This window comes from Triturus cristatus, chromosome 8 (genome assembly GCF_964204655.1).
Source record: "Triturus cristatus chromosome 8, aTriCri1.1, whole genome shotgun sequence".
NCBI classification, from domain to species: Eukaryota; Metazoa; Chordata; class Amphibia; order Caudata; family Salamandridae; genus Triturus; species Triturus cristatus.
The window spans coordinates 303,513,839-303,540,060 of NC_140591.1; the positions used below are offsets into that span (position 1 = coordinate 303,513,839).

Here is a 26,222-nt window from a genome sequence, read left to right on the forward strand (position 1 = left end):
CAATGCATGGGCTTAACTGATATTTGCTAAGCCACGCAAAGACACCTTCCGTGGTTTAGCAAATCCAGAGTAACGCAAGGCAATGCAAATCACTGCCTTGCGTTACTCTGCATTGGGAAGGCGTTCCATGTTGGAGTGTGGGCGTTCACACGCATCCACCCATCAATTTTGGCATATTCCCAGATTTACTAAGGGTAGCAAATATGTCAAAATGCTACGCCATCCCAACTGAGGCGTAACAAGGGGAAATATGTTTATTTTTCCTCGTTATTTCCCCTTTCTACGTTCTGCAGCACGCATAGAAAGAAGAAAATGCCTCTGTGGATTGCTTTTGTGCAGGAAGGTGCCCCTTCCTGCACTAAAACAATCCTGCCTGTAATACAAGCAGCCTTGCTCCATGGTGCAAGGTGCCGATGTTGGTGCTAGTGCTTCAGCACAGGGAGAGAGCAGGAATGCGTCATATCTTAGTAAATATGGCGCATTCCTGCTCTCTTTATTTGACGCAGCGCAGCACGTTTCTTGCTACGTTACATTGAGTCAAATGTTTTAAAATCTGGGCCTTAGTCTCTTTTTGGGAATTAGTCCTCTGAATTACACAGCAGGGCAACAAAAAGCAGGGCAGTCCTCTGAGAGTTCTTCGACAGGCCCAGAAATGAAAGGAACAGTGGGTCTGAGGGTCTGACTTTCATACCTGATGTCAGGATCACCTCCGTGGCCCCAAGGCGCCTTCCTAGCCTTCAGCGGACTACAACTCCCAGAAGGCCGGAGTTCCGAGGAAAGGATTTAAGCGCCAGGGGCGCTCGAGATGGCGCGCGTAATTAACGTCACCCGGACCTCTCGCGGTGGCGAGAACTAAGAATCAGAGTTTCTCCACGGCCAGGAGTAGAAAGCTTCGTGAAGACTCCTTGGCGAACTTCCCGCATACCGTGGGTCGAGGTGGATAAGTCAACCGCTCGTCCCGCGTTACGGAGCAGACGGTGAGTCTGCGAGTGCCTTCTGTGGCAGCGTCCCTGGAAGTGCCGGACCTTGTAGTTCAGAGGGGCGCCCCGGCCACCCTGCCCTCAGCATCAGCATCAGCAGCAGGTCGGAAGAAGACTATTCCGAGCGTTGCAAGCTCAGAGTGGGGGCCCATCTTCGATCACAACCAGGTACCAAACTGAGACCCTGTAAGGCGGCGGAATACAGCGGCGGTCACAACCGCGTATTCCCGATCGCCCATCCCCTTTGCGTTTTCCTTTCGTATCCGTACTTTACTTTGCCCTTCTTCCATACCTATCCCAGTGTGATGGGTTCCAAACTATTGTAGTCCTGCTATCCAGGCGAACTTGGCAAACCTGGAGATATCTTGGGAACAATGCCAGGATTTCCGGCGAATTGTTATTTCCTTTGGCTCTGCAGTCTTTGAGTAAGGTGGAGTTAACCTTCCAGGGGAAAGAGACAAAGGAGATCAGTGACTACCCCTCCATCCATACCGCAGCGCTGGGAAGGGTAATTGTATATTAGCGGAAGAGGGGGGGGGGAACATTCATTAGTAAGCTCTATCTGAGAGAGTATCAGGTGGTAATGCTTGTGTTTCTCTATTGTTTCAGATGTATGTTTGCTTGGAGGGCATGTTGCTACCCCAGGACCCCCGGCTATTCATTTGCAGGTAGAGGCACTACAGCACTAGCGAGAAGCGTGTAGAGTAGCCAGCAGTTCCCATATTTTTACTCTGTTGCCTTTGTCGTTTCAGGTTTCCCTTTCCCCGCTGTCCCTTCCCTTACCTTTCCCTCGCCAGATAATTCGAATGCCCTGTGTTGTTAACACTTCAGGGACTTGGTAATATCAGGAGGTGGACGCTCTTTCTACGCGACTGAACCCTGCGGAGCCTGGCCTGACAGAATTACGCGCCCAAGTATTTGGCTCCGCCCGGTTCAGACCGGGTAGGAAGAATGGCGTCCATGGAAGACGTTCTTCAGGCACTCCTTTTGGTGCAACAAGAACTGGCCTCATCTAGGGCGGAGACAGCCACCTTAAGAGAGAAGGTAGAGAGACTAGCTCGAAACCCTTTTGATGTCAGCCCAGGGCCGTCCCAAATACAGGTCACAGTGCCCCCACCGATACCGTTGGCTAGCCCTGAAAGATATGCCGGGGATCCCTCCAAAGTCCAGATCTTCTTAACACAAGTGATGTTGCACTTTTCTTGCAAGCCTGCCTCCTTTCCCACTAATCACTCCCGTGTGGTGTTCGCCATTTCATATTTGATAGGGGACGCGGCCAGTTGGGCGGTCCCGCTGGTTAGAAATGACGACGCAGTACTATCGGATTGGGGGGCTTTTCGAACAGATTTCGAAAAGGTGTTTGACCGAAGAGCCACGACATTTAGCGCTGATAGAGAGCTTCTGGAACTAAAGCAAGGGAGAGGGGATTTGGTCACCTATCTGACCTCTTTCAATCGTCTCGTGGCCGAAACCTCTTGGCCGGAGGAAAAGAGGATGTCCCTCTACTATCAGGGTTTACGAGACGAACTGAAAGATGTGGTGGCGCAAATAGATCCACAACCCGCCTCTTGTGCAGACATGATTAGTTTGACCTTACGTTTAGACGGGAGAATGTTGGAACGTGGGGGAGAGAGAAAGAAGTGGGAGAGGGGGAACCTTAGAGCCGATCGACCTCCCCGCAGACCCATGCCCAGTCAGGACACTGCCGCAGAACCCATGGAGTTAGGGGCCGTTCGCCCCCCATTATCCAAAGAAGAACAGGAAACCCGACGTCTCCAGGGGTTATGCATGTATTGTGGCAAGAAGGGGCACTATGTAAGAGAATGCCCGGCTAAACCCAAGGCGTCAGACACCTGGTCCCGGTCTAAGCGGGTGGCGGTGTCCGCCACTCATAGGCCCGAACCCCAGGGCTTAACTCAAGAAAGTAGTGAGAATAAGAAGGGCTTACAGCTCCCTTCGTTAGCTAAGTCACCTCCGACAGACACTGAAACACAGCTAATGTTACCCATGCACCTTGGTCGCAACTTACAGCTGAGCCCCGTCCAAGTTATGCTGGATTCAGGTGCGACGGGAAATTTTATAGACCACGGCCTAGTGACAAGATTGGGACTGCAACGAGTCCGTAAACCCATAGCCGAAGATGTGTTAACCGTAGACGGGAAACATTTGAAGTCAGGACGGGTGGTGGAACAGACAGAGAACATTGAATTGACCTATAAGCTAGCAAGGGGACAACACAGAGAGAGGATGTCTCTTAATATAATTGAAGCTCCCCAATACGATGTGATATTGGGTATGCCCTGGTTAAGTTACCACAACCCCATCATAGATTGGCGAGCACGGACAGTCAGCTTCCCCTCGGAAGAATGTCAAGGACATCTGGAACCTATCCCCCCTTCACAGGAAATCGCCCTGAGGCCCTCGTATGTTGTGGCCACGGCCGCCGAAAAGGAAGTCGCCTTACCCCAACAATACGCACACTTTGAGGATGTGTTCAGCGAGAAACAAGCGGAGCAACTACCCCCTCATAGGGAATATGATTGACGCATAGATCTAGTGGAGGGAGCCACCATACCAGCCTGTAGGGTTTATGCTCTGTCCGAGCCCGAGACTAAGCACGTAAGGGAATATTTAGATCACTATGTGGCCATAGGATTCATTAGGCCATCTAGATCACCCGCTGCTTCCCCCCTCTTTTTCATAGCTAAAGCCAATGGAGATATGAGGGCTTGTGTGGATTATAGGGTACTGAATAAAAACACCGTCAGAAATAGGTATCCTTTGCCCCTTATCTCTGTATTGCTCGACCAAGTGAGAGAGGCCCAAATCTACACAAGGTTGGATCTGAGGGGGGCTTACCATTTGGTGCGTGTTAGGAGCGGGGATGAGTGGAAGACCGCCTTTAAAACGCGGTATGGCCTCTTTGAGTATACTGTAATGCCGTTCGGCCTCTGCAACGCCCCAGCGGCATTCCAGTATTTTCTCAACGATGTGTTGCGTGACTTTGTGGATATCTTTGTGGTCGTCTATATAGATGATATCCTCATCTATTCCGGCTCCAAAGAGGAACACGACAATCACGTTCTCCAAGTACTATCCAGGTTGCGTGCTCACAAGCTTTTTTGCAAATTAAGCAAATGCGAATTTGGGGTGAGAAGCGTGGAGTTCCTGGGGGTCATGCTTTGTCCGGAGGGGCTGCACATGGCCGACCGAAAGGTATTGGCCGTCCAACAGTGGCCAACCCCTACCAACGTGAAGGAAGTGCAGTGTTTTCTGGGCTTCGCAAATTATTACAGGCGATTCATCCTCCATTTCTCACAAATTGCTGTACCACTTACACGACTGCTCAGAAAGGGACATGTCTTTCTGTGGACCCCCGAGGCGGAAGAGGCCTTCGAAATTCTGAAAACCGCCTTTACGGACTCGCCGGTGCTGGCACATCCCCGGCCGGAGCACCCCTTTATCGTAGAAGCCGATGCCTCGGATGAGGCTATTGGGGCCATCTTATCCCAAAGAAACTCAGGGACTGGCCAACTGCACCCGGTGGCGTACCTCTCAAGAAAGTTAAACTCCGCTGAAAAGAACTACACCGTGGCCGAAAAAGAACTATTGGCAATAAAGAAAGCCTTTGAGGAGTGGAGACATTATTTGTGGGGGGCCCGACACTCCATCACCGTGTATACAGATCACCGAAATCTGCAGTACATGAAGGAAGCCAGACATTTAACCCAAAGGCAAATGAGGTGGATGTTATTTTTTGCCGAATATGATTTTGTTGTCACGTTTAGACCCAGAACAGAGAATCGCAAGGCGGATTCCTTGTCTCGTCTGGGATTGAGCGACTTCCCGGGCCAAGAAACCAAAGACGAGGCTATCATCAGCCCTAAGAAGGTAGTGTGTGTCCTCAGAGCGGAGGCTTTTTTGGAGGAGATAAAGAACCACTCTCCCCGTACAGTCTGGGAAAAATGGGCCAGTATGGAGGAGGAGCGCTCCTTGAAGCAAGGGCTACCGTTCTATGGGGGGAAGTTGTTCCTTCCCACAGAGGCATTGAGAAGGAAGGCCTTTACTTGGTGCCACGAAGCCCCGCTAGCTGGACATCCGGGAACGCGGAAATCGATCCACCTCGTACAGCGGCACTTTTGGTGGCCTTCGTTACGCTCGGATGTCACCACATGGGTGTCTAGATGTGAGGAATGTGCCCGAGCAAAACACGAAACAGGAAAAAAGAAAGGCAAGCTCATTCCTTTGCCCACACCTCAGTACCCCTGGCAAAACATAAGCATGGACTTTGTCACGGGGTTTCCGAAGGAAAAAGGCAATTCCGCAGTCTTAGTAGTGATCGATGGGCTCACGAAGATGGGACACTTCATCCCCTGTAGCAATCTACCAACAGCCAGCCAAACAGCCCAGTTGCTATTAACGAACATAGTACGAATCCATGGATTGCCAGAAGTCATCGTATCGGATAGGGGTCCCCAGTTTGTGGCCCGATTCTGGAAAGTATGGTGCAAGGCGTTGCACATAGAACCCGCCTTATCGACAAGTTTCCACCCACAGACCGATGGTCAATCGGAAAGATTAAATCAAACCTTAAAGACCTATCTCAGATGCTACGCCGAAGACGCCCAGACCTCTTGGACAGACTTGTTATGGATGGCCGAACTGGCCTATAACAACGCGTGGCACACGTCTATCGGACAGTCCCCTTTTTATGCAACGTATGGGTATGACGCCAGAATCTTACCCATTACTATTCCTACGGACATCGACTCTCAACCCTTGGTTGAAAATCACGTTAAAAGACTCCACGAGCTACAACGCAAGATACAAAAACATCTCAACAAAGCCAAACAGACGTATAAACGGTGGGAGGATCGCCACCGTAGGGATGGGCCACGGTATCAGGTGGGAGACAAGGTATGGCTCTCCACGAAAAACATACGTTTTAAACTTCGCAGCATCTTCCATCCGAAGTTTATCGGACCCTACACTGTGCTGCGACAAGTGAATCCGGTGACCTATAAATTGAAACTGCCCGGTACCCTTCGCATCCACCCGGTATTTCACTGCAACCTGTTGAAACCGGCCATTGGGGCACGTAGAAGAACCCTGCCTCCGGTGGTGACCGATGAAGGTCTGGAGTATGAGGTCCGTAGGCTTTTGGACTCCAAGATCAGGAGAGGAGTGCTGTGGTATCTGGTCTCCTGGAAGGGCTATTCGGCTGAGGAAGACTCCTAGGAACCCTCTACCAATGTGCATGCACCGGCCGCAGTCCGGTCGTTTCATCGCCGTTTTCCCCACAAACCCGGGCCTAGGAGGCGCTAGGGGGGAGGGACCTACTGTCAGGATCACCTCCGTGGCCCCAAGGCGCCTTCCTAGCCTTCAGCGGACTACAACTCCCAGAAGGCCGGAGTTCCGAGGAAAGGATTTAAGCGCCAGGGGCGCTCGAGATGGCGCGCGTAATTAACGTCACCCGGACCTCTCGCGGTGGCGAGAACTATGAATCAGAGTTTCTCCACGGCCAGGAGTAGAAAGCTTCGTGAAGACTCCTTGGCGAACTTCCCGCATACCGTGGGTCGAGGCGGATAAGTCAACCGCTCGTCCCGCGTTACGGAGCAGACGGTGAGTCTGCGAGTGCCTTCTGTGGCAGCGTCCCTGGAAGTGCCGGACCTTGTAGTTCAGAGGGGCGCCCCGGCCACCCTGCCCTCAGCATCAGCAGCAGGTCGGAAGAAGTCTATTCCGAGCGTTGCAAGCTCAGAGTGGGGGCCCATCTTCGATCACAACCAGGTACCAAACTGAGACCCTGTAAGGCGGCGGAATACAGCGGCGGTCACAACCGCGTATTCCCGATCGCCCATCCCCTTTGCGTTTTCCTTTCGTATCCGTACTTTACTTTGCCCTTCTTCCATACCTATCCCAGTGTGATGGGTTCCAAACTATTGTAGTCCTGCCATCCAGGCGAACTTGGCAAACCTGGAGATATCTTGGGAACAATGCCAGGATTTCCGGCGAATTGTTATTTCCTTTGGCTCTGCAGTCTTTGAGTAAGGTGGAGTTAACCTTCCAGGGGAAAGAGACAAAGGAGATCAGTGACTACCCCTCCATCCATACCGCAGCGCTGGGAAGGGTAATTGTATATTAGCGGAAGAGGGGGGGGGGGAACATTCATTAGTGAGCTCTATCTGAGAGAGTATCAGGTGGTAATGCTTGTGTTTCTCTATTGTTTCAGATGTATGTTTGCTTGGAGGGCATGTTGCTACCCCAGGACCCCCGGCTATTCATTTGCAGGTAGAGGCACTACAGCACTAGCGAGAAGGGTGTAGAGTAGCCAGCAGTTCCCATATTTTTACTCTGTTGCCTTTGTCGTTTCAGGTTTCCCTTTCCCCGCTGTCCCTTCCCTTACCTTTCCCTCGCCTGATAATTCGAATGCCCTGTGTTGTTAACACTTCAGGGACTTGGTAATATCAGGAGGTGGACGCTCTTTCTACGCGACTGAACCCTGCGGAGCCTGGCCTGACACCTGATGCCAGTTTTGAAGTGGAAGAAACTTCTGGAGATTTCCCTCCACATAAGTGTCTTGAATTTTCTGCCTCCTTGCCCGGGTCCCAATCTGTCTGCAGTCACGTTAGGCTAGAGTGACATCCTTTGTGTGTGAGCTGTAAGGCAGTGTTTTTAAGTGCAAGTAGGGCTGTGCACAGCTCTGCCCTCCCAGCCTGCTTTGGATGGCCCATCCTGCCAACATCTAGTCCCTCTATTGAATGGCTGTCTGGGAGGAATCCACAAAGGCCATCTGCTAACTACACCTAGTAATGTGACCCAGGAAACATGCTGCAGGCACCAAATGACAAGAAAATGCCAACTTTCTAAAAGTGCCATTTTTAGAATTGTGACTTAAAATCCAATGTTGCCTTTAAAGATGATTTTAAATTACAATTCCCTCGACACCAAACATGACATTTCTACCCACTCACAAATAAAAGCTATCACTTATTAAATGTAATAATATAACCCAATGTTATCCTATGGGAGAGGTAGGCCTCACAGTAGTGAGAAATGAATTTAGGAGTAAAATTACATGTTCAACTTTTTTTAATTGAATGCACCCTGCCCTATGGGCTGTTTAGGGCCTACCTTAGGAGTGACATAAGTAATCAAAAGGCAGTTTTAGGCCTGGCGAGTGGTTTATTTTGCCAAGTCCAGTTGGCAGATTAAAACGTCATACAGGCTGCAGTGGCTGCACTGGAACCTATTTTAAGGCCTAATTAAGTTGGTGGATCAATAAGTGCTGCATGCACACTAATAGTATTACATTTACCAGCCCTGTGTATATCGTATACCACTTTACTAGGGACTCATAAGTAAATTAAATATACAAATGAGGCGTAAGGCAAATTTATCATGTTTTAGGGAGCAGGCACAAGCACTTTAGCACTGGTTAGCAGTGGCATTGAGTCCTAAGGCCAACAAAAACGAATTCTGCACAAAAGTTTGGGATAAGGCAAGAAGTTTGGGAGAAGACCACCCTAAGACCGACAGATCTAACAAAATCCATTTCATAAATCCAGTCTGCTTTTTGTAGCCTTTGCCAAACCTCACAGGTCTGTAAATATGGCATTGCAAAATTGACTGTCAAATGCATCCAGATTTGCTAGGTTAAGGCCATGCAGACACCTCCCGTGCCCCCCACATCCCACACCACATGCAAAAAGGTAGCCATCTTAGCTTTTCTAGGTAATCCCTTTATCAGATATATGCACAGCTGGTCAGCTGCCACTTGGTCAACACAACACACCTGCACCAAACACTATAATGTGACTATTCCAGCCTGTCAACAGGCTTTAGTTGGCCACACGGTCTTAAGAACACTGCTTCAAACATCTGCATCATCATCTGCTTGGTACCGACTGCTTTGAGCAGGAACTGCTGTACAGTCTATATAGTCGAAGGCTAAGGGTTGGTGATTGGTGATTGTCAGGTTTAAAGCCCCAGTCTTGGCAGGGCATTAATGTTGCATTCATCACATAGCGAATAGGTGGTACAGAGAAAGCAGGGGTGGAACCTGTCCCTCCCGGAGCAGCGTTCTCGAGCGTCTAAGCCCAGTGGCAGCAGAAAACAATCTGACAGGAGGAATGGATGCCTGCCATTTTCATGATATCCTCCTAAGATAAATTTACATACAAGGACCCCGCAACGGGTGGGAAATAATGTATAAGTTCTTTATTTTAATTGGGCTAATTAACGTAGTTAATGGTTATCTTCAAAATCTGCTATGATTGAGGCTTACTTGGACTCTCGTTGGACACCCCCTGCTCTCGTTACTCTAAATTGACAATTAATGTGCAGTACCCCTGAAAATAAAAAAAAAACATTATGAATCTGGGACATATGAATGTTCTAGAATTAATGCAAAGATTTGCAGCATAATATTGCATATACCTTAGCAAATCTGACCATAAGATGCTGCAACAGCTGAGGGCAATTCCTGGTGGGCTCCCCGGCGTGTCTGAGCGCACCTCGGACATATACTGCCTTTAAAATGGCGTCTGTTTCCAAGAAGGGACCTTAGACAGACCTCACAGACGCAGGAGCTGTGCACCTTTGCCTGCCTCGCTCCTCCGCTCAGGCACCTTAACATTCCTCCGGGGATGAGGCCTCCTTCAAGCCCTAATTACAGTGTCTTTCAAGAGCCCGGCAGATAAGAGCGGCCCTCTGCCGCGGTAATATATCTACGGCTGCTGAGCTGATCGCCTTGTCATCTGCATTACCCTGACATCCTGGAATTCACTTTTGGAGCGCTTATCATTTCTGTTTTTATTGATTGCATTCCAGGGGTCTTTGATCTTCATGTCAGGGACTGCATTTTTGCCTTGGAGACAGAAAGTATTTTCTCCTCCCGGCAGTATCGGCCTGGCCTGACCAGCAGGTTTCTGATGCAGAGGTGTCGAGTGAGCTGCTCAGAAGACGCTGTTTTCTTGGAACTGCACTCTCTCAAGTTTTTCATCTGCCGCCCATTCAAGGTGGCTTTACTTCAGGGGGGGGGGGGGGGGGGCGAAAGGGAATGGGCGTAGCAAATGTGCCAAGTGAATTCGAATGATGAGAATTGGCACCATGCGCTGGTCCAGCAGTAAAAAGAAAACAACCATATTTGGGGTGCAGTTTACATCCTTGAGCCCCGGTGCCAGGCACCTGCTGCACTATTGACAGCTACACACCCCTGTTTCGGAGTCTGTGCCTGCAGAGTCGAGTCAGGCACAACCCAGGTTAAAACACATCCCAGGTCAGCTGACCAAGCTGGCACCAGGAGACCTGTTCTATTCATTCTTTTCTGGTTGATACGTCATCACCTAGTTTAGCTCTGGTCACTGAGGACAGGAAACCATTTTGGGTTTCAGGACAGCCACAAATGAATGTGTGCTAAAATAAAACAACACACAGAGGATCTAAAATTGAATGTATTTGTTTTTTTTCATTGGTCACTCCAAAATGTATTTCCGTGTGTGGCTTCCTAAAAAAGGGAGTGATGGGCCAGGTCAGCGGAAGCAGATGCGTTTTGGCCTCTTCTGGGTTTGGCGATGACTGCGGCCAGCTCCTGGCTGGTACTTTGTGGCCACGCGGGATGTCGGTGGAAGAGCGCAAGGATATGGGATGAAGCCTGTTTGGAGTCAGCCATTGCTGCGTGTGATTTTCCACCATGTTACGAGTAGGGTACCTAGTGCTGTGCGAAGTCGTGACGTTTTATGAACGTCGTGGGTGAAATAAACCACTTTTAAGCACTTTCAAGGTGAAACAAAGCAAAATCTGCGGTCAAAGAGGTAAGAGAGGAATGAAGGAGTACAAGGGTGGAGATAGGGCCACTAGAGGAGTGGGAGGAAATGCAAGGGAGATACAGTGCTCCCCACCACATTGTAAAGAAAATGGAATAATGCGGTAATGACAAGGAGGCAGAGTAGATGGATGAAAGCAAGGGGATGGTGTAAAGAAGGTGGAGGAAAAATATAAATGAGTTGAGGGGTTGACGATTGGGTCCTACCCTGTAAAAGAAGAAAACAGAAAAAGAATTTTATTTTCATTTAGTAGATGTTTAGGATGAATTATTTTGCAATGAAAAATCCATGGGTTGTTGATGGTGGGATTCCACTGCTGGCTTTTGCCAGGCTCTTGATTCATCGGGTTGGATTTGGTGGTGTGCGCTGTGCCGTCATGGTGGCAGAACAGCTACCACTCTCAAAGCCACCACACAGTTTGAGAACTTACAAATGACAATTGTCTTGTGCTCTCAAGGAGAAACTAAGCAGCACTGGGCACAGTTTCTACTTGCAAATCTCCATTTTGGCTGCATGGGAGTACCTCTTTTTGGCTTCTCTCTAAATGGGAAAAAGTAGGGATATTGGGAGGACATTTGCAATTGGCAACCAAAGTGCCGGGAAATTGAGCTGTTTGCCACTGGGAAGACACTTTCTTTTGCTTTTTAAAAATGTGTTTAAAACCACAAAAACATTTTTTAAAACAATGTTCAGTAATGGTAGCATTTTCTATATACAGACTTTAAAAGCACTAAATAAGAAGAAAAATAGTTTTTTAGGTCTTGCATACAGGCAGCTTTATCTGTTTGGGGGAGAGCTCATGTTGTGACACACCACACAACACAAAACACAACATACACATGCCTACACGAACAGAAAGGGGCTTTTGGACAGTCCCTTTTAGTCATTGTCTGCTGGCATTGGCTGATGGACCTGGCTATAATGGTTGGTATAGCCCCATGGCATTTTGCTGAGGTTACTTTTTAATTATACATTTTTTCAGAAAACCCCTGGGCGCCGTCTGTCAATGCTAGCCCACCCATGCTCCCCTCTGCCCACCCACTCGGGCGCTCCCCCGCCGGTTCCCATTCTACATTTTTTTTTTACATATGTTTTCTTAAAGGGTTGCGGAGCTGCAAAATGCTACTAGGCTACTAACTTCACTTTTAAGTGATCCTGTACACTTTATTTTATGCTTTTAGCTTAGTGCTCCAACAAGTCCATTGGTCTTGTTAAAAAAGTAAAGTAAACAGCATTTGCAATGCAATAGGTCTCGCATTTACGAGACTTTGAGCTATTGGCACTGTAAATGTCAATAGCTTAAATACTCGCAAATGCCAGACTTATTGAATTGAAAATATTGTTTGTTTCCAAGCGCCCCATGCCGTGCTTGCACTTAATAGAGGCCACGCCACTTTCTTTAGATGAGGCGCTACTAAAGAAAGGGGCGTGGCCTCTATTAAGTGCAAGTGCGGTATGGGGCGCTTGGAAACAACCCACAATAAAAAATATTTATAAAGCAATAGGTGTCGCATTTGCGAGAGCTTAAGCTATTGTGATTTACAATGCCAATATCTCAAACTCTCCTAAATGCCAGACCTATGGCATTCCAAAGAAGCGACGGCCATTGTCCCGGCTGCTTGGAAAGTAAAAGGGTGCATGGCGCGCTGAATGTTGCTGCAAAGCACATCGTGCCTGCAGTAAGACAAAACCCACTAAAGAAGTAGTGCTTACAGACTAAATAACACAGACAGTATAACAACAGAAGTAAAAGGGACAGTCCTCATGAGAGGTTACAAATAAAGACAAGGCGGTAGTAAGGAGGGACTAACAAGCCGATTACCGAATCAGAAGCCAACATTTACAAAGGACAAGACTGAAGCCAATGAAAGATATGAGAGGAGAGTGGGTGGAGCTTTAAGTGCATACTCTAATATAGCATGGCTTGCAGAGGAGCACATGTGTTGCCCAGGCTCACCCTAAAAATGCCTGTCAGTGCGTCGCCAAGCATGCATGAACACAGTGGCCATCTTGGAATGGTGTACAATACGCAATGGCTATTTTCAAAAAGTTTGCAGGCTTGCGAAGCAAGCGCAAAAATGTGTGATGAAGCACCGGAAAGAAGAAGAGTGCCATTGCAAACAAGGTTTGTCAAAGCCAACAGGTTAACACTTGCCTGTTAAAGTCGAGATCTAATGACACTATCAATTTTTTTAAGTTTGTATTGCTTTGGTCTCACATTTGCAGCACAAAGAGCGTCAGGCAGGGCGCAGGTACAGTGATGGGCACATCCACGTTACAGTCATTCTACAGAAGTCACATTTTCTCTGCATCCCTGTACAGTAAGTCTCTATTCTTTGTGTGATCAGGACCAGAGTGATGCTAGGACAGAATTGGCCCAAAGCAGAGTGATGCTAGGACAGAACTGGCCCAAAGCAGAGTGATGCTAGGACAGAACTGGCCCAAAGCAGAGTGATGCTAGGACAGAACTGGCCCAAAGCAGAGTGATGCTAGGACAGAGCTAGCCCAAAGCAGAGTGATGCTAGGACAGAACTGGCCCAAAGCAGAGTGATGCTAGGACAGAACTAGCCCAAAGCAGAGTGATGCTAGGACAGAATTGGCCCAAAGCAGAGTGATGCTAGGACAGAATTGTCCCAAAGCAGAGTGGTGCTAGGACAGAACTGGGCCAAATCAGAGTGATGTTAGGACAGAACTGGCCCAAAGCAGAGTGATGCTAGGACAGAACTAGCCCAAAGCAGAGTGATGCTAGGACAGAATTGGCCCAAAGCAGAGTGATGCTAGGACAGAATTGTCCCAAAGCAGAGTGGTGCTAGGACAGAACTGGGCCAAAGCAGAGTGGTGCTAGGACAGAACTGGCCCAAAGCAGAGTGATGCTAGGACAGAACTAGCCCAAAGCAGAGTGATGCTAGGACAGAATTGGCCCAAAGCAGAGTGATGCTAGGACAGAATTGTCCCAAAGCAGAGTGGTGCTAGGACAGAACTGGGCCAAAGCAGAGTGGTGCTAGGACAGAACTGGCCCAAAGCAGAGTGATGCTAGGACAGAACTAGCCCAAAGCAGAGTGATGCTAGGACAGAATTGACCCAAAGCAGAGTGATGCTAGGACAGAATTGTCCCAAAGCAGAGTGGTGCTAGGACAGAACTGGCCCAAAGCAGAGTGATGCTAGGACAGAATTGGCCCAAAGCACACTTCTGTGGACTAGGGGCACAATCAGAAGACATGAATTTGCAAAAGAACGTTGTGGGCTGGAAGTCCAAGAACTAAGCCAGGACAAAAAGATTTAATGAAGGATGGGTTGTAAGACTTTACTAGTACCACTTGCATACTAGTACTAGTATGCAAGCTACTGGGCTTTAGCCAGTAGTCTATTGCACCAGAGAAGTAGTTGTGATTGCAGTATCCAAATACCTATGTGCAGCATGGCTCATACAGCTCCGAAGGGAGACCTCCAAAATGAATTTATTCTAAGCTTTTACCACCAGACTCAGTGACTCACCTCTCACCTCTTTAAGCATGAACCACAATATGTATATCTTATTCTCCAATAACACCACTGCTGTCCAATAACACAGAATACAAGGACAACCAAACAGTGGAATAATGCACATTTTCTACACTTTCTTTGTTCACAGAGATACAATTAGGAATGTAAATTGACACATAACATAAGCACCTGCAACAATAACAATAATTAACAACTAACTTTCTCTAGACTAGAAACCGAGTATACCAACTCTATAAACCTTGCATAACAGGTGTTTGACCACCACCACTACGTAGAACAGATGAGCATTCAAGACTTACGTATACACACTCCATGTGAGGGCCCCCAGAGTAACAGAGAAGCGCAGAGTCCGGGAGCCTCAGAGATGGCAATTCTTCCAGCTGAGTTGAACAATTCCGGCATGTAGACGGAAGCTGTATGGAAGCGGGGCTAGGGTTTGAAAGATAATAATAATGCCTAGTGCACCTAATGCTTGCTACACATGACACCCAGCCTGCCTCTCTTGAGAGGAGATGCACAGTGGTGTGATTGTGCGTAGCTGGGGAAATGTCCATCACCAAAACGCAGACGTACAAATGGTAGGGTGGAACACAAGTGACGAACGCAAATGCTAAACACGGAATTAATGAACCGTGCACCCTACTCCTAACTGGCATACAGAGCACCCGCAAGGTCAAACATTACTTGGTAAAATAGAATTACAACTTTAGAGCTGCACGTGCACAGTGAAATACTTTCTCCGGTGCAAATCATCAGCGTTCCTGTTTGCTCTGTAGATATCAAAAAGGCTGATTTAATATGCCTGAAATGTCAAATGAGTGACTCAGAATCAAATTCATAATCAACTACTTAATGGATATCCAGAAGACGATACCAGAAACCATACATGCCAGCCCTCCCGATTCAGGCGGGAGACTTCCGATTTCAAGGCTAATCTCGCACCTCCCGATTCCTGCATGCTGAAACCCCATTGCCGAATGCTGATCTGCTGGTGACAAGCCAGCATGAGCCCGGAAATGACCTCATTTGACTCGCAGTATGCACTGCCAGTGACCTGCTGCTGCAGCCCAGTGCACAACCATTTTGTCATGCTCTGTGCCTGCTATAGCACTGACTCTGTGCTCCCAACAGGTAAGGAAACAAAGAACAAAGTATATTTTGCCATTCCGACATCCAATCCTGCAGCAGCGCGCTTGCAAGTCCGGTCTCTTTGCTGTGCCAGTGGGGCAGCTTCCGTACATTCCAACTGACTCTATTCTTTTGGAGACTCGATTTTTAAAGCCCCAAACAACTTTATTTTAACTGTGTCCCGCCTAAAATCGCCTATGCTATGACGCAAGTCAATGGGTAAAAAACAGTCCCTCGATTTTTTTACCAAATCTCCCTCTTTGCAGCTTCAAAATGTTGGCATCTCTGCAGAAACACCCCCATGAGAGTCCTGTCTGCGAAGAAAACCTCCAAACCACTTGAAAAGGCATCCCCAGGACTGCAAACACGGCCACAACCCCCTGCTAATGGCAGACTGCACATTATTCAAAATGGCTTCCATCACCCATATAGTGCTGTACTCCTACCCCTACATTAAATATCTCAATAAAATAAACAATAAAATACGATAAGCCTAACAGCTAAAGGAATATGCCGTACATTGCACCCCGTACTTGACATGTGTGCTCTCCTAATCCCTTTGTCCAAAACTCCATAACGGTTTTTGGCTGTGAGGGGCGCGCTTCTGCAATCCCACACAGCAAGGAATACTAGCAGCAGGGGTCACCAATCAACTGACTTCCAAGCAGTTCTCCTTCCACCATCTTAGGTCTAATTGTAGCACTGTTAAGAGGGCAAGATGGCTGCTGGCAACCCAGACAATTCTAGAATGCACAATGTGTTGTGTGCCATAGTTATTCCAATTATATGTATGATAGTATGGCTCAAGGCAAGACATAAGAGTTGAGGGTGGAACAGTTGTTGATGAACACAATGCTTAGCTTCCTTGCGAGGATTCAAGTAGTGTATTGTGAGGGCATGCGGACCGCCCCTGGCAAGAACCAAAGAGCTAAGAAGGTTACAGAGGAAGAAAAGGGGGGTGCACCAGCGAGACAGTATGAAATGACCACAAATGGGACATTCTTTCTGATGGGTGCAAATGAATTCAACAACACACAGTGAATTACTCTATTGCACTGTATATAGGGAAAGAAACATAATTTTGTTGCACAGCCCCAAGTGAAACCAAGAGAAATTCACCCGAAATTGAATTCTCAACGAGAGTGGTGCTGAAGGCGGTATACATGGACTGTTTCTTATGAGCACAAGCAGGACTTGGAATTCATATGGAAATTAAATTGCCCACTCGCCTGGCAAATTTGACCTTATGATCAGGCAAAGAGTTTTCAGTGTATTGAAAGGATGCTATTGCCAGTCTCGATATTTAGAATTTAATACATGATAGGCTCTCAAAACATGCTCTACGGCCCCTCCAGTCTAAAGAGTACTCAAAACACCACTCAGTTACATACTCACTTTCCAAAACCCACGAGGCACTGTATGCGAACTCCTAACACACTGCATTTATTTCTTGATCAAAGAACAAAGGCTCATACAACACTGCTACCCATTTTACTTCTTAGGTTTCTCACAGGTCGTGGGTCTGGGACAATGTCTGGTTCTCTAATGTGTGGGGCAAGGCAGTATGCCCCTAAGCGTCTGTTCTCCATTGCAGTTGCATTCAGACTATGCCAAGCAAAGCTTACAATCTCAATGCACTTCAGACATCTTTGGTTTCATAATCAAATTGGCTTCAAGTTCCTTCCCCCTTTGGTCAAATATGGGATCCCACAAGACTCCTAATGCTTTATCACACGTGATTCCAACTGCACATCTAAATAAAATATAAAATGCTGCTTGTCATTTTGAAAACATCTAATTCTGTTTGTGTTAAAGCACAGCTGAAAACATTTTTATTCCCATATGCATAGTGGCTTGCTCACAGCCCTGCTCATTTTGCATTTAGGCGCTGAGCCACACACCTAATACTTTACTCTGCTTTATATACACTACATACGAGTATTCTCTTGCTCATATGACTGCAAAAGACTGTATGGGGTATGTAAATGGGTGTGTGTTTTGTTCGGTTTTCTCTCTTCCCTACTTAGCTCTAAACTGATACCCACCCTGCAGACATGCCTCAGTTCTACACCCGATGCCTCAGTAATCTGTCCCCGGGTGTGCTGTTACTCACTGAGAGGTCATTTTCCATCTTCTAAGTTGTGGCCTGAAAACCAGAGAGCATGATTCCCTGCATATCTGATGGCGTTTAAAGCCCTTGGGAGAGGGGCTGGTGTAGCTAAGACTCCTCAGGGCGGGGCGCCCTGAAAAGTGTTTTTCTCAGATCTTTAACAGACTGTCCTAGTTTGACATTTGAACCTTGTTAGCAGCCCCTTCTGTTGTTCCACTAAACAACTCCCTGAGAATTCATGGTTACACTTATTTTAACTAAGCCTAAAAATGCAGAGCATGTTCACTTGCGGCTGTTTGACATTTTTCTAAAGGGAGTGATTGACAAATTGTTAGTGTGCTGTCTTTTCTGAACAAGTACTATCCGTTCAGGGTCACCTGCAAGAACAATGGAAATGCACATACCTGATCACACCCAGCATTCACCAGTTCTTGTAGCATCTGTCTGTTGACTTCCACGGTTGCCGGGCTACCGGACTCATTCGCAAAGGGAAGCAAGGAGTATCTTATTTCTTTCAATACTTTTTGATATGGCGCAAATTTTGCAGTTGGCCTCAACTGTTGTTGCCGGGCTGCGTCTTTCCCAGCCAGAACCTTGTGGTCGAGCAGCGCGTCACCACCAAGCCCGGCGGGTACGCTCTGGCCCGACGGCTGCTTCAGGCCTTCCCTGATCTCCTCCAGTCTTTGCCTGCTGTTTCCAGAGTGGGCTGTAGCAGGAAATGTCTTTGGCCTCATTGTGAATCCAGCTTCTTGAGCATAAATAGAATCTTCCTCTCACAGGATACCTTATAGTCAACAGGGCTCTCCTGAAGACAGCAGCCCCTTGCGGGGTAGGAAGAGTTTCAAAACGTTGTTTTCCGTGACTACTTCAGATCACAGTCATGAGGATTCCTGTTTAGGAATATAAATAAACATCCTGGAGTCTTCATTTTGTCTGGTGCTTGAACCTGAAAGATAACAAAAGGCAGATAAATATATATATACATACATAAACGTACCTTTCCCATGAGAGTAGAGTTTTGCGAAGTCTTTGTTCCACTCCCCCCCTTGCTGCAGGACTAGATAACAGTAAAGTTTAAGGGTCCACCCTTCAGGTTCAAATAGTGCTTATTGTGATGCACCCACCACCCTCCAAGCACCTTCCTGCTTTTACCTTGTAGCCTCTGGTGACCAGCATCTGTACCACACAAGCTGCATGTCTTCCTCAATAAACCCTCCTCAGTAATAGCCTCACAACACAGTCAAAGGTCCTTCACCAGGCACATTTGATCCTTATTCCAGGAAAGACCCACAAGCAGTTATTTAAGTGTGTTAATACCTAGTGTTTTCAGAAAGTAGTTTCTTCGCCTATGCAGAGCATTGCCGCATCACCCCCATTCCTTTGCAAAGCCAGCACACAAAGGCTGAGATTTACTGAGTTAAAACGCCTTCCTTTTAACTCACGTATTTGCCATCTATATTCTGCTGTCCAACCACTTGGTCAAACTTTTTAAAGCCTCGTTAAATTATGGAAGTTTATAAGTCACTGACTTGTGCCAGTTGAACCAACTTTATGGGGCCTATTCGTAGTAGCGGCTGCTAACGGAGTCGGGTGAATGAGATCAGACATTTTTGTAACAGGAACACTTTGTAAACTTACTAGTGGGCAATAGCAGCTAAATTACTCAAACATCCTAGTTTGCAAGATGGAATCAATTTACAATCCTCCAACCTTCTACAAATGTTGGAGAAATCAATTCCTCTATTTACAGTACTTCATTTGAGGCAAATCAGCAAGATAGAATATCAGAACATACAGGCTGAAATGTCTTCCTTTTGGGCCTTTAAAATTAAACTCTGCTGTAAGTCAGTGGGCTTTCCTGTTTACAGACTGCAGCCTTTGAATCAAATCCAAAGTTTAGCAGATGTTTCATGCATTTGGCACACTCTCTCACTGTACTTACGCTGTATCTTGCAATTGATTAACAGAAATATTCTTCCAAAAAGTGTTGATTCTCTGGCATAGTTTGTTTGGCACAGTGCAATGCATAAACATTAAAACAGTCCTCTAAAAAATAAGATCCAGCATCAAAGCTTACTCAGTCAAAGACAACTAAGCAAAGCCCACGGACTACTAGATCAAACTGCGTACGTTCACAACATGTTAGATCTTTTCTTCAGTCTACCCTATTAGTCACACCATAGTGGTTGCCTCTGGCTAAGATTAAATCAAGCATTCCGTTAATGTTTTGCAATTGAAGCCCTAAGTGCAATGGGTTCGCCCAGACATAGGTCCCCTGCTCACGGTGCCATTGGACTCAAGCTACACCCTACTGACAAGACCCAAGTAGAGCATAACTGGTCTGGGGCTGCTTGTGGTCCCGTCTCTGCAGTCCGGGGTGGACTCTTCGTATGAGGAGCAGGGTCGGTACTGATGTGCATAAGGCAGACCTTGTTCTAGAGTGTCATTATGGGTAAAAAATGATGGACTGGAATGAAGCCCAGAGCGCTTGCCGGTGGCTGAGATTAATTCAAGCATTCCGTGCATCACTCTGCTGTCATAGTATTACACAACACCGCTATTTGAAGAGTGGTTTATTGAAGAGATAGAAACCATATATGCTCGATCCTTATCTTTAGATTACCACAAACATCTGGAACTGTTGGTACAGAGAGGGCAACAATCAAAAGAGCAGCTCCATTATGTTTGATTGCATAGAGTATCCAGCTAAGGGAAAGTACCTGTAGTTGAACCCATGAAACAAGAATTGCAGAACAACAAGACCGCCAGGGACACAAATGTAAGCATAACAGATGGAGTCCTTAAGGCTCCCTTCTCTTTATCATCAACACAGGGTTCACAAACTCCCATTCACCAAGCAACCAGTGGTTGCAGGGTGGTTGTAGTGCTACATACATGCACCTATGTGAACATGTGGATGCCACGTTTTGGATGACAGCAATAGGAATTTGATCATTTTAGGTTTGTGTTTCCAGAAATGGGTGGCCATCTAGCCCTCAATTAGCCATACAAGCCTTAATGTCGGGCTAGATGCTACCTCACCCAGTAACCCTCTGTCATCCATATTCTGGTTTATTTAAAGTTCCTTGTGCTCTATCCTGCCTACCTGTCTATAGAATGAACAATCTACACACAGAGTCAACTGCGTCTCAGAGAACTTAGCAGTCGGTCTGTCACAGAAATTAGGCTTGGGCACCCAAAAAAGAGTGCCCCCCCATGAGTGAGTCAGATACCTAAAAAAGTGGGCCACCTTTGCAAATGAGGACAGTTTCGAACTTGTAAAGACACTCTTATATAGGTGTTTTGCAAGGTATGGGAGACTTATGGATGTGTGGTTGCTGCAGCCACTGTTTGTGGTATTATCAGGGAAATCAACAGACCCTAACACATGCCCACAACAGCCAAAGAGCCGGTCCAGACACTCACCTGTGACAGCAGCCTTTCTGGCACCGCCAGACTGACCATTAGACCAGTCCGACCCTGGAAGTTAGCACATTGTATACCACTGCTCCATCTCACCCCTGCCAAGAATCACCCCCTCCTTGGTGGTTTACGTTCAGCCTCACCTCGACGCCACAGATGTACCCGAGCTCCTGCTCTCGCCCAATGCACTTCCATTCGCACCTTGTTCTTTTCATCTCTGCTCCCTTAGTGAATGTCTTACAAATGTTCTCCTACAGCGACTAGCACTTGCAGCTGGCTCCATCCCAGACTGCTTTTAAATGGCCCTGTCTGTTTGCCGTAGGGTAAGTTGCATCTCTGATAGCTTTAAGGTAGTATGTTTGCTCCCACCGCTGTTTGCAGTTGTGCAGTGTGAAGCAGGGATCTGTTGTCACAGACAGGCCTATATCTCCTCCTCGACGTGTGCCTTTCAGGACACAGAGGGCCGCGTAGGCGCCGCGAGCTCTGAGCCCCCTGCTGCTATCAGTGACTGTAAATGTGGCCCCTCAGCCTCTCTCTTTCTTTTGGACATGGCTGCGGGAAGTACTTCCTATGACCATCTGCAGCACATTACAGCCTTCATCAAAAACATTTTTTTCGATCGTTTGTGCCCCCCTCCCCTTGCTAGGGAGGGCCTTGATCGAATTCATTTGGCTAACTCACATAGTAGGTGTATTTCATTTATTCATCAACACTACACTGGATATCTGTACCCTCTATTTGTTTCCCTTTCTCCCTTCTCCTTCTTCCTTCCTTCTTTTGTTCCGTACTCCTTCCATTCACCCCCTTCTTTTCTTCTTTTGTTGCTCCATCCTTCAACTCCTTTTTTGCACACCCTCCCTTCTCCCTCTCTCTGTTCTTCTTTCCTTCCTTTCACCCATCCTTGGTCGCTCTCTCCTTCCTCCCTCTTTCCATCCCTACTTCCTGCCTTGTTCCACTCTTTTATCCTCTCTTTTCCTTCTACCCACAATCCCTGCTTCCCACCCACCCACCTTCCTTCCATCTTCCTTCCCTCTCACTCACCAACCTTGGATGTACCTTCAATCAGTCGGCAAGTCAGCATTTTTCTCTGTTTTTGAGACACTGAGTCTGTTGTTCCTACAGGTTAAATGGCTATAATTTGTTTTGCTAAATCGGAAACATTTAATATCTCCTCGATTAAACTTATAAGTAAAATAAAACATAAAGGCAAAGGGGTGTGCTTCTGTAACCGCTCCTTTTTAGTGAGACCGGACTGCTTTGCATATGGTTGGATCTCTCTAGAGAGGGAATAGCTGAGTGCTAAAAAGATACTGGAATGCAGCTCAGAGGTGACCCCCCTCTGAAATACAAGGCAAAAGTTCAAGCACAGTGTTTGAATTGTAAACCTAAGTGGAAAGAACTGCCAGCGTCTGGACCTCTGGGCCCGCTTTGCCTGGGGACTTCGATTACATCTCCTGATGAAGCCCACAGAGGCAGAAACCTGTTTGTGGTAACTGGTTACATCTGACAAGGACAAAGCTCAGCAGGTCAGCTATTACTATTGCTGCTGAAGTCGTGTGAGAAGGATTTGCTTACATTTGGGCCCCTGTTACAGGAGCTCAGTGGAATGACAGAAAAGTGACAGTGTACATCCCAGAGGGTTTATACTCAGTAGTGTAAAAGACATCATTGCTACTTTCACCGTGAGAACACTTGCCACGATTGTATATGAATGCTTCAACGAAACGCTCAGATCTTGCTACTGGGCGCAGCTGAACTTATGTGCCAAGAAATCCTCATCTTCGAATTGCTTGAAGTCAGACTAGCAGAGGATAGGAGCAGTTCTGGGGGAAAACCTGGGAACACATGAGATCCATGTCACTGCAGCTCGAGGCACAGGATAGAACATATAACACATTATCTCAGTAATTGTGCCTCTTTAGGCTGTGAATGATGGCGCTGTCTAGGTCTAGTAGGGGTTTACCGCTGTTGTTTTTCCCTTGGTGATGCCATGATCCGCCTTCAGATGCCTCTGGCAAGCGATCATGTCCGTCTGCCAGTGTTCCCACCCGGGAAGACTTTTCTGTACCCTGCAGCAGAGATCATGGCCTTAAGTGATGACTAAGGTGCCACGCATAGCCTAGCCCTGACTTCAGTGCCTTTGAGAGGTGTGCAAGAAGCCCTCAGTAGAGAATTGTTAGTAAATTACTCAGGCTTGAAACACTACGTCTGCTTGCAATGGAAGCCAGTGCCGTCTCAGACTGGAGGATCGGTTGCAGACGGCTGTGCGCATGATACTCAACTAGGAGCATCATTTGGGGTGGTTCCCACCACTGTACATCGTTTGCACAGGCTAACCGGGCGTATAGTACCATAGTCTAACTTCCTCAAGACCAGGGATTGAATGATCATGCGCTACTGGGGATCCAGCAGGGACACCCGGATCTCCCAGCGGCAAAGAAGGTGGTGGTGCGCTGCTCGCCCCACCTCCGCACTTGCACATCTGGTCATGGAGCGCGCTAGAGAGCAGGAAGTCTAGTAATGTAGCTTGCTGCATGATTATTACCGCTCCTGCTGGCCATGGACATTCCCCCTACTTTGTAATGCAAATCTTTGTGCCAACTTACTGATGATCAGCTAATTATCCTGGGTGTGGTTTTATTTCAGTACACAGAGAGGGGTCCATGACTCCAGGTCGCCGAGGCGTGCTTTATGTTTCCTCAAGTCTGGTTTTGATTACACTGTCAGTGGTGCTGTGTATTATCAGCAGGCTGATGCACTGACATTTCCTGGGCAGCATTATTTCTCCTGTGGTTAGACTGTAGATAGGGCAGGATGAAAAGAGACGGGGAGCAGGGTAGAAATTCGGATCTGAGAGATTAGGGGAATACAGTGGAGCTTCTGGCAAGTCACTTATGATTTCATCTCTTCAGCTAAAAGCCACCAAAATTATTGAAAGTAGTGTTATAGTCAGATGACATATAGATGAGAACAGCATCCATTTAATGGCCTGCATGCCCATAAATTATGTTAAAGTGACAAGTGAATTGTCATTTTAAGTACATGCAATTTCCTTGTATATTCACTTTTATTATGTTCACTATAGATTTCTTTTATTGTATTACCTTTGTTTGCTTTATTGTTTTGTTTATTCACAGTTTTTTTACATGACTTATTATTTTGCTCCTAATGTATTTTACATTGATGATGCCTGCATCGGTTTAGGACTCTTTATATTTCTACTGGTTCTCCCTCATTCATAGTACACACTCGGCTAGTCCTCTGCAGCCTAACTTCTAGTTCGGTGGGCAGGGCATTTCAGGGGATTCTCGCAGGGGTGTCTCCCTCCTCCTTTGACCATTCAGGCCAGTCTTATCCAAGTGCACTCCAGTGATGTACCAAAGTCATTCCGGAGGCAAGGTTGTCTGTGCGCATCTGCACATGGCTTGGACACGGGCACAGAATGCTGATCCACCTGTCTGTGGCTTGATTATTATTTTATACTTTACAATTATTGTTCTTGTGATTCCAGCCTCAGTTTGGCCTAACCGGCTTCCCTTCCTCATCTGGCTCTGTCAAATGGTCAACAGTAGATTCTTTTCATCACCACCCAATGAGGCTGGCGTCAACGATATGCATTTGGCTCTACCGGCTCAGTACAACTTCTCTGCCTTACCTTCTCTCTTTCCCAAAGTCCTCTCCAAAGTCAACTATTACTTGAGGTTCAAGATCTTGTAAGTGAAAACAATCCCTTGTTTGGCATTCTAAACATTTGTAAAGCCCAAATGAGATGCCCAATAGCAATGCTTGATGTTGGGTATCACTGCTCTCCTAATATATCATGTCCTATGCTGGCCTGCCAGTGCTCTTGGCAGAGTTATTATTCCATAGCAGATCGGAGATCCTTTTCGAACCTTCTGAAGAAAGCCTCTGCAATACAATATGTCGTGTTTTGTGATACGTGGAGGATTCTGAGCAGGGATACACTTTTAAAGATGGCTCCAATTCCCTGTAACAAACGTGGAAGATTGTGCCAGCGCCTCATATCCTCACTCCTATCCTCTCTACTCCAGATTCTGGTCTCAGAAAACCAACTGCCACCTGGTAACCTCAAGCCCGAGAGGTATCTAAGCCATCAGAGTCCAGGATGCTCCACGTCCGATGAGCAGATCTGAAGGAATAGGAATTTAGCCCAATTAATCCGATATCCGGCACCCTCTCCTAATCATTGGAGAGTACTTAGGAGCCTGGGTTCTGTCTGCAGAGGGTCACTGCATAGTGCAGGCTGTCATCCGCATGAAGTGATCGTTGGTCCTCAACCTACCTACCCGCCTTCCTCCCTTCACCAGTGGTCCGCTCTGCCCACCACACTTGAGGCTCAGTGGACAATGCGAATGAAAGCAGGGATAGAGGACAGCACTGTTCCTCTACTGAGTGAAAGGGATGGTGAAAAGGAATCATTAACTTTCACAGCGGATGCGAGGTCCGTATATAGGAGCGTAGCACCCCGTCAAATTAAGGCCCATTTTGAAAATGTTCAAGGACCAAAAGCAACAAATCCAATTCAATGGATTTGACTGGTTTTTCAGCGTCTAGGGAAATTATAACCAGGGCTCCATCCTTTTTCCTTACCCTGTCCAGCCAATTGTGCAGTCTACGCAGATTTAACCCGGTGAAATACTGAGGCATGAAACCTGATTGATCCAGATAAACCAAGGTGGTGAGTCCACCAAGGAGCCTATTATTCAAGGAGGTTAAACACATTTTCACCTGAATAACTCCTTATTAGCAGGTGGCGTGGCTTAAATGATCAAAAACAACTTTGTACATTAATTTATCAATTTGTTATCTCTTTGTTCAATGAATTTCTTGCAGCTCAATGCTATGTGATCCCCAATTGTTCTGCTTTGGATCTCGGTGTTCCCATGACTTGCTACGGAAATATTTGCCCCTGTGACTCTTGTGTTCTCTAAGTACACCCTTTTGCGACTTTCGTGTATGGGTGGCAACACATCATTAGCCCTTCCTTTGGCTGTGTGTAAAGGGCCCCATAAACTCTGCAGGCCCAATATTGGTTGTTTTTGGACCCTGGAGCAGTTCTGACAATCCAAGCTCTTCAACACTTTCTCTGTAAAATCATTCTTTTTTTCAGGCCTCCTACGGTTGCGTCTTCCCCAATGTACTCATTTGGGTGGGTCTTCTTTTTCAGGTCTGACAAGGGAATCAGCCAATGAACCATGGAAGATGCCCCCTCAAGTTAATCCCTTTCTTGAC

At 47.0% G+C, this 26,222-nt stretch overlaps 1 protein-coding gene across 1 annotated transcript in view; it reads right to left on the reverse strand.

The window, feature by feature from the left end:
- Nucleotides 1–26,222, reverse strand: part of LATS2 (large tumor suppressor kinase 2) — a 137,091-nt gene that overhangs the window by 88,547 nt on the left and 22,322 nt on the right. The window contains exon 2 of the mRNA XM_085621577.1: nucleotides 17,951–18,492. Within this exon, the coding sequence (XP_085477703.1) occupies nucleotides 17,951–18,280 (330 nt within the window). The 5' untranslated portion in view covers nucleotides 18,281–18,492. The remainder of the gene's footprint in view (nucleotides 1–17,950; nucleotides 18,493–26,222) is intronic.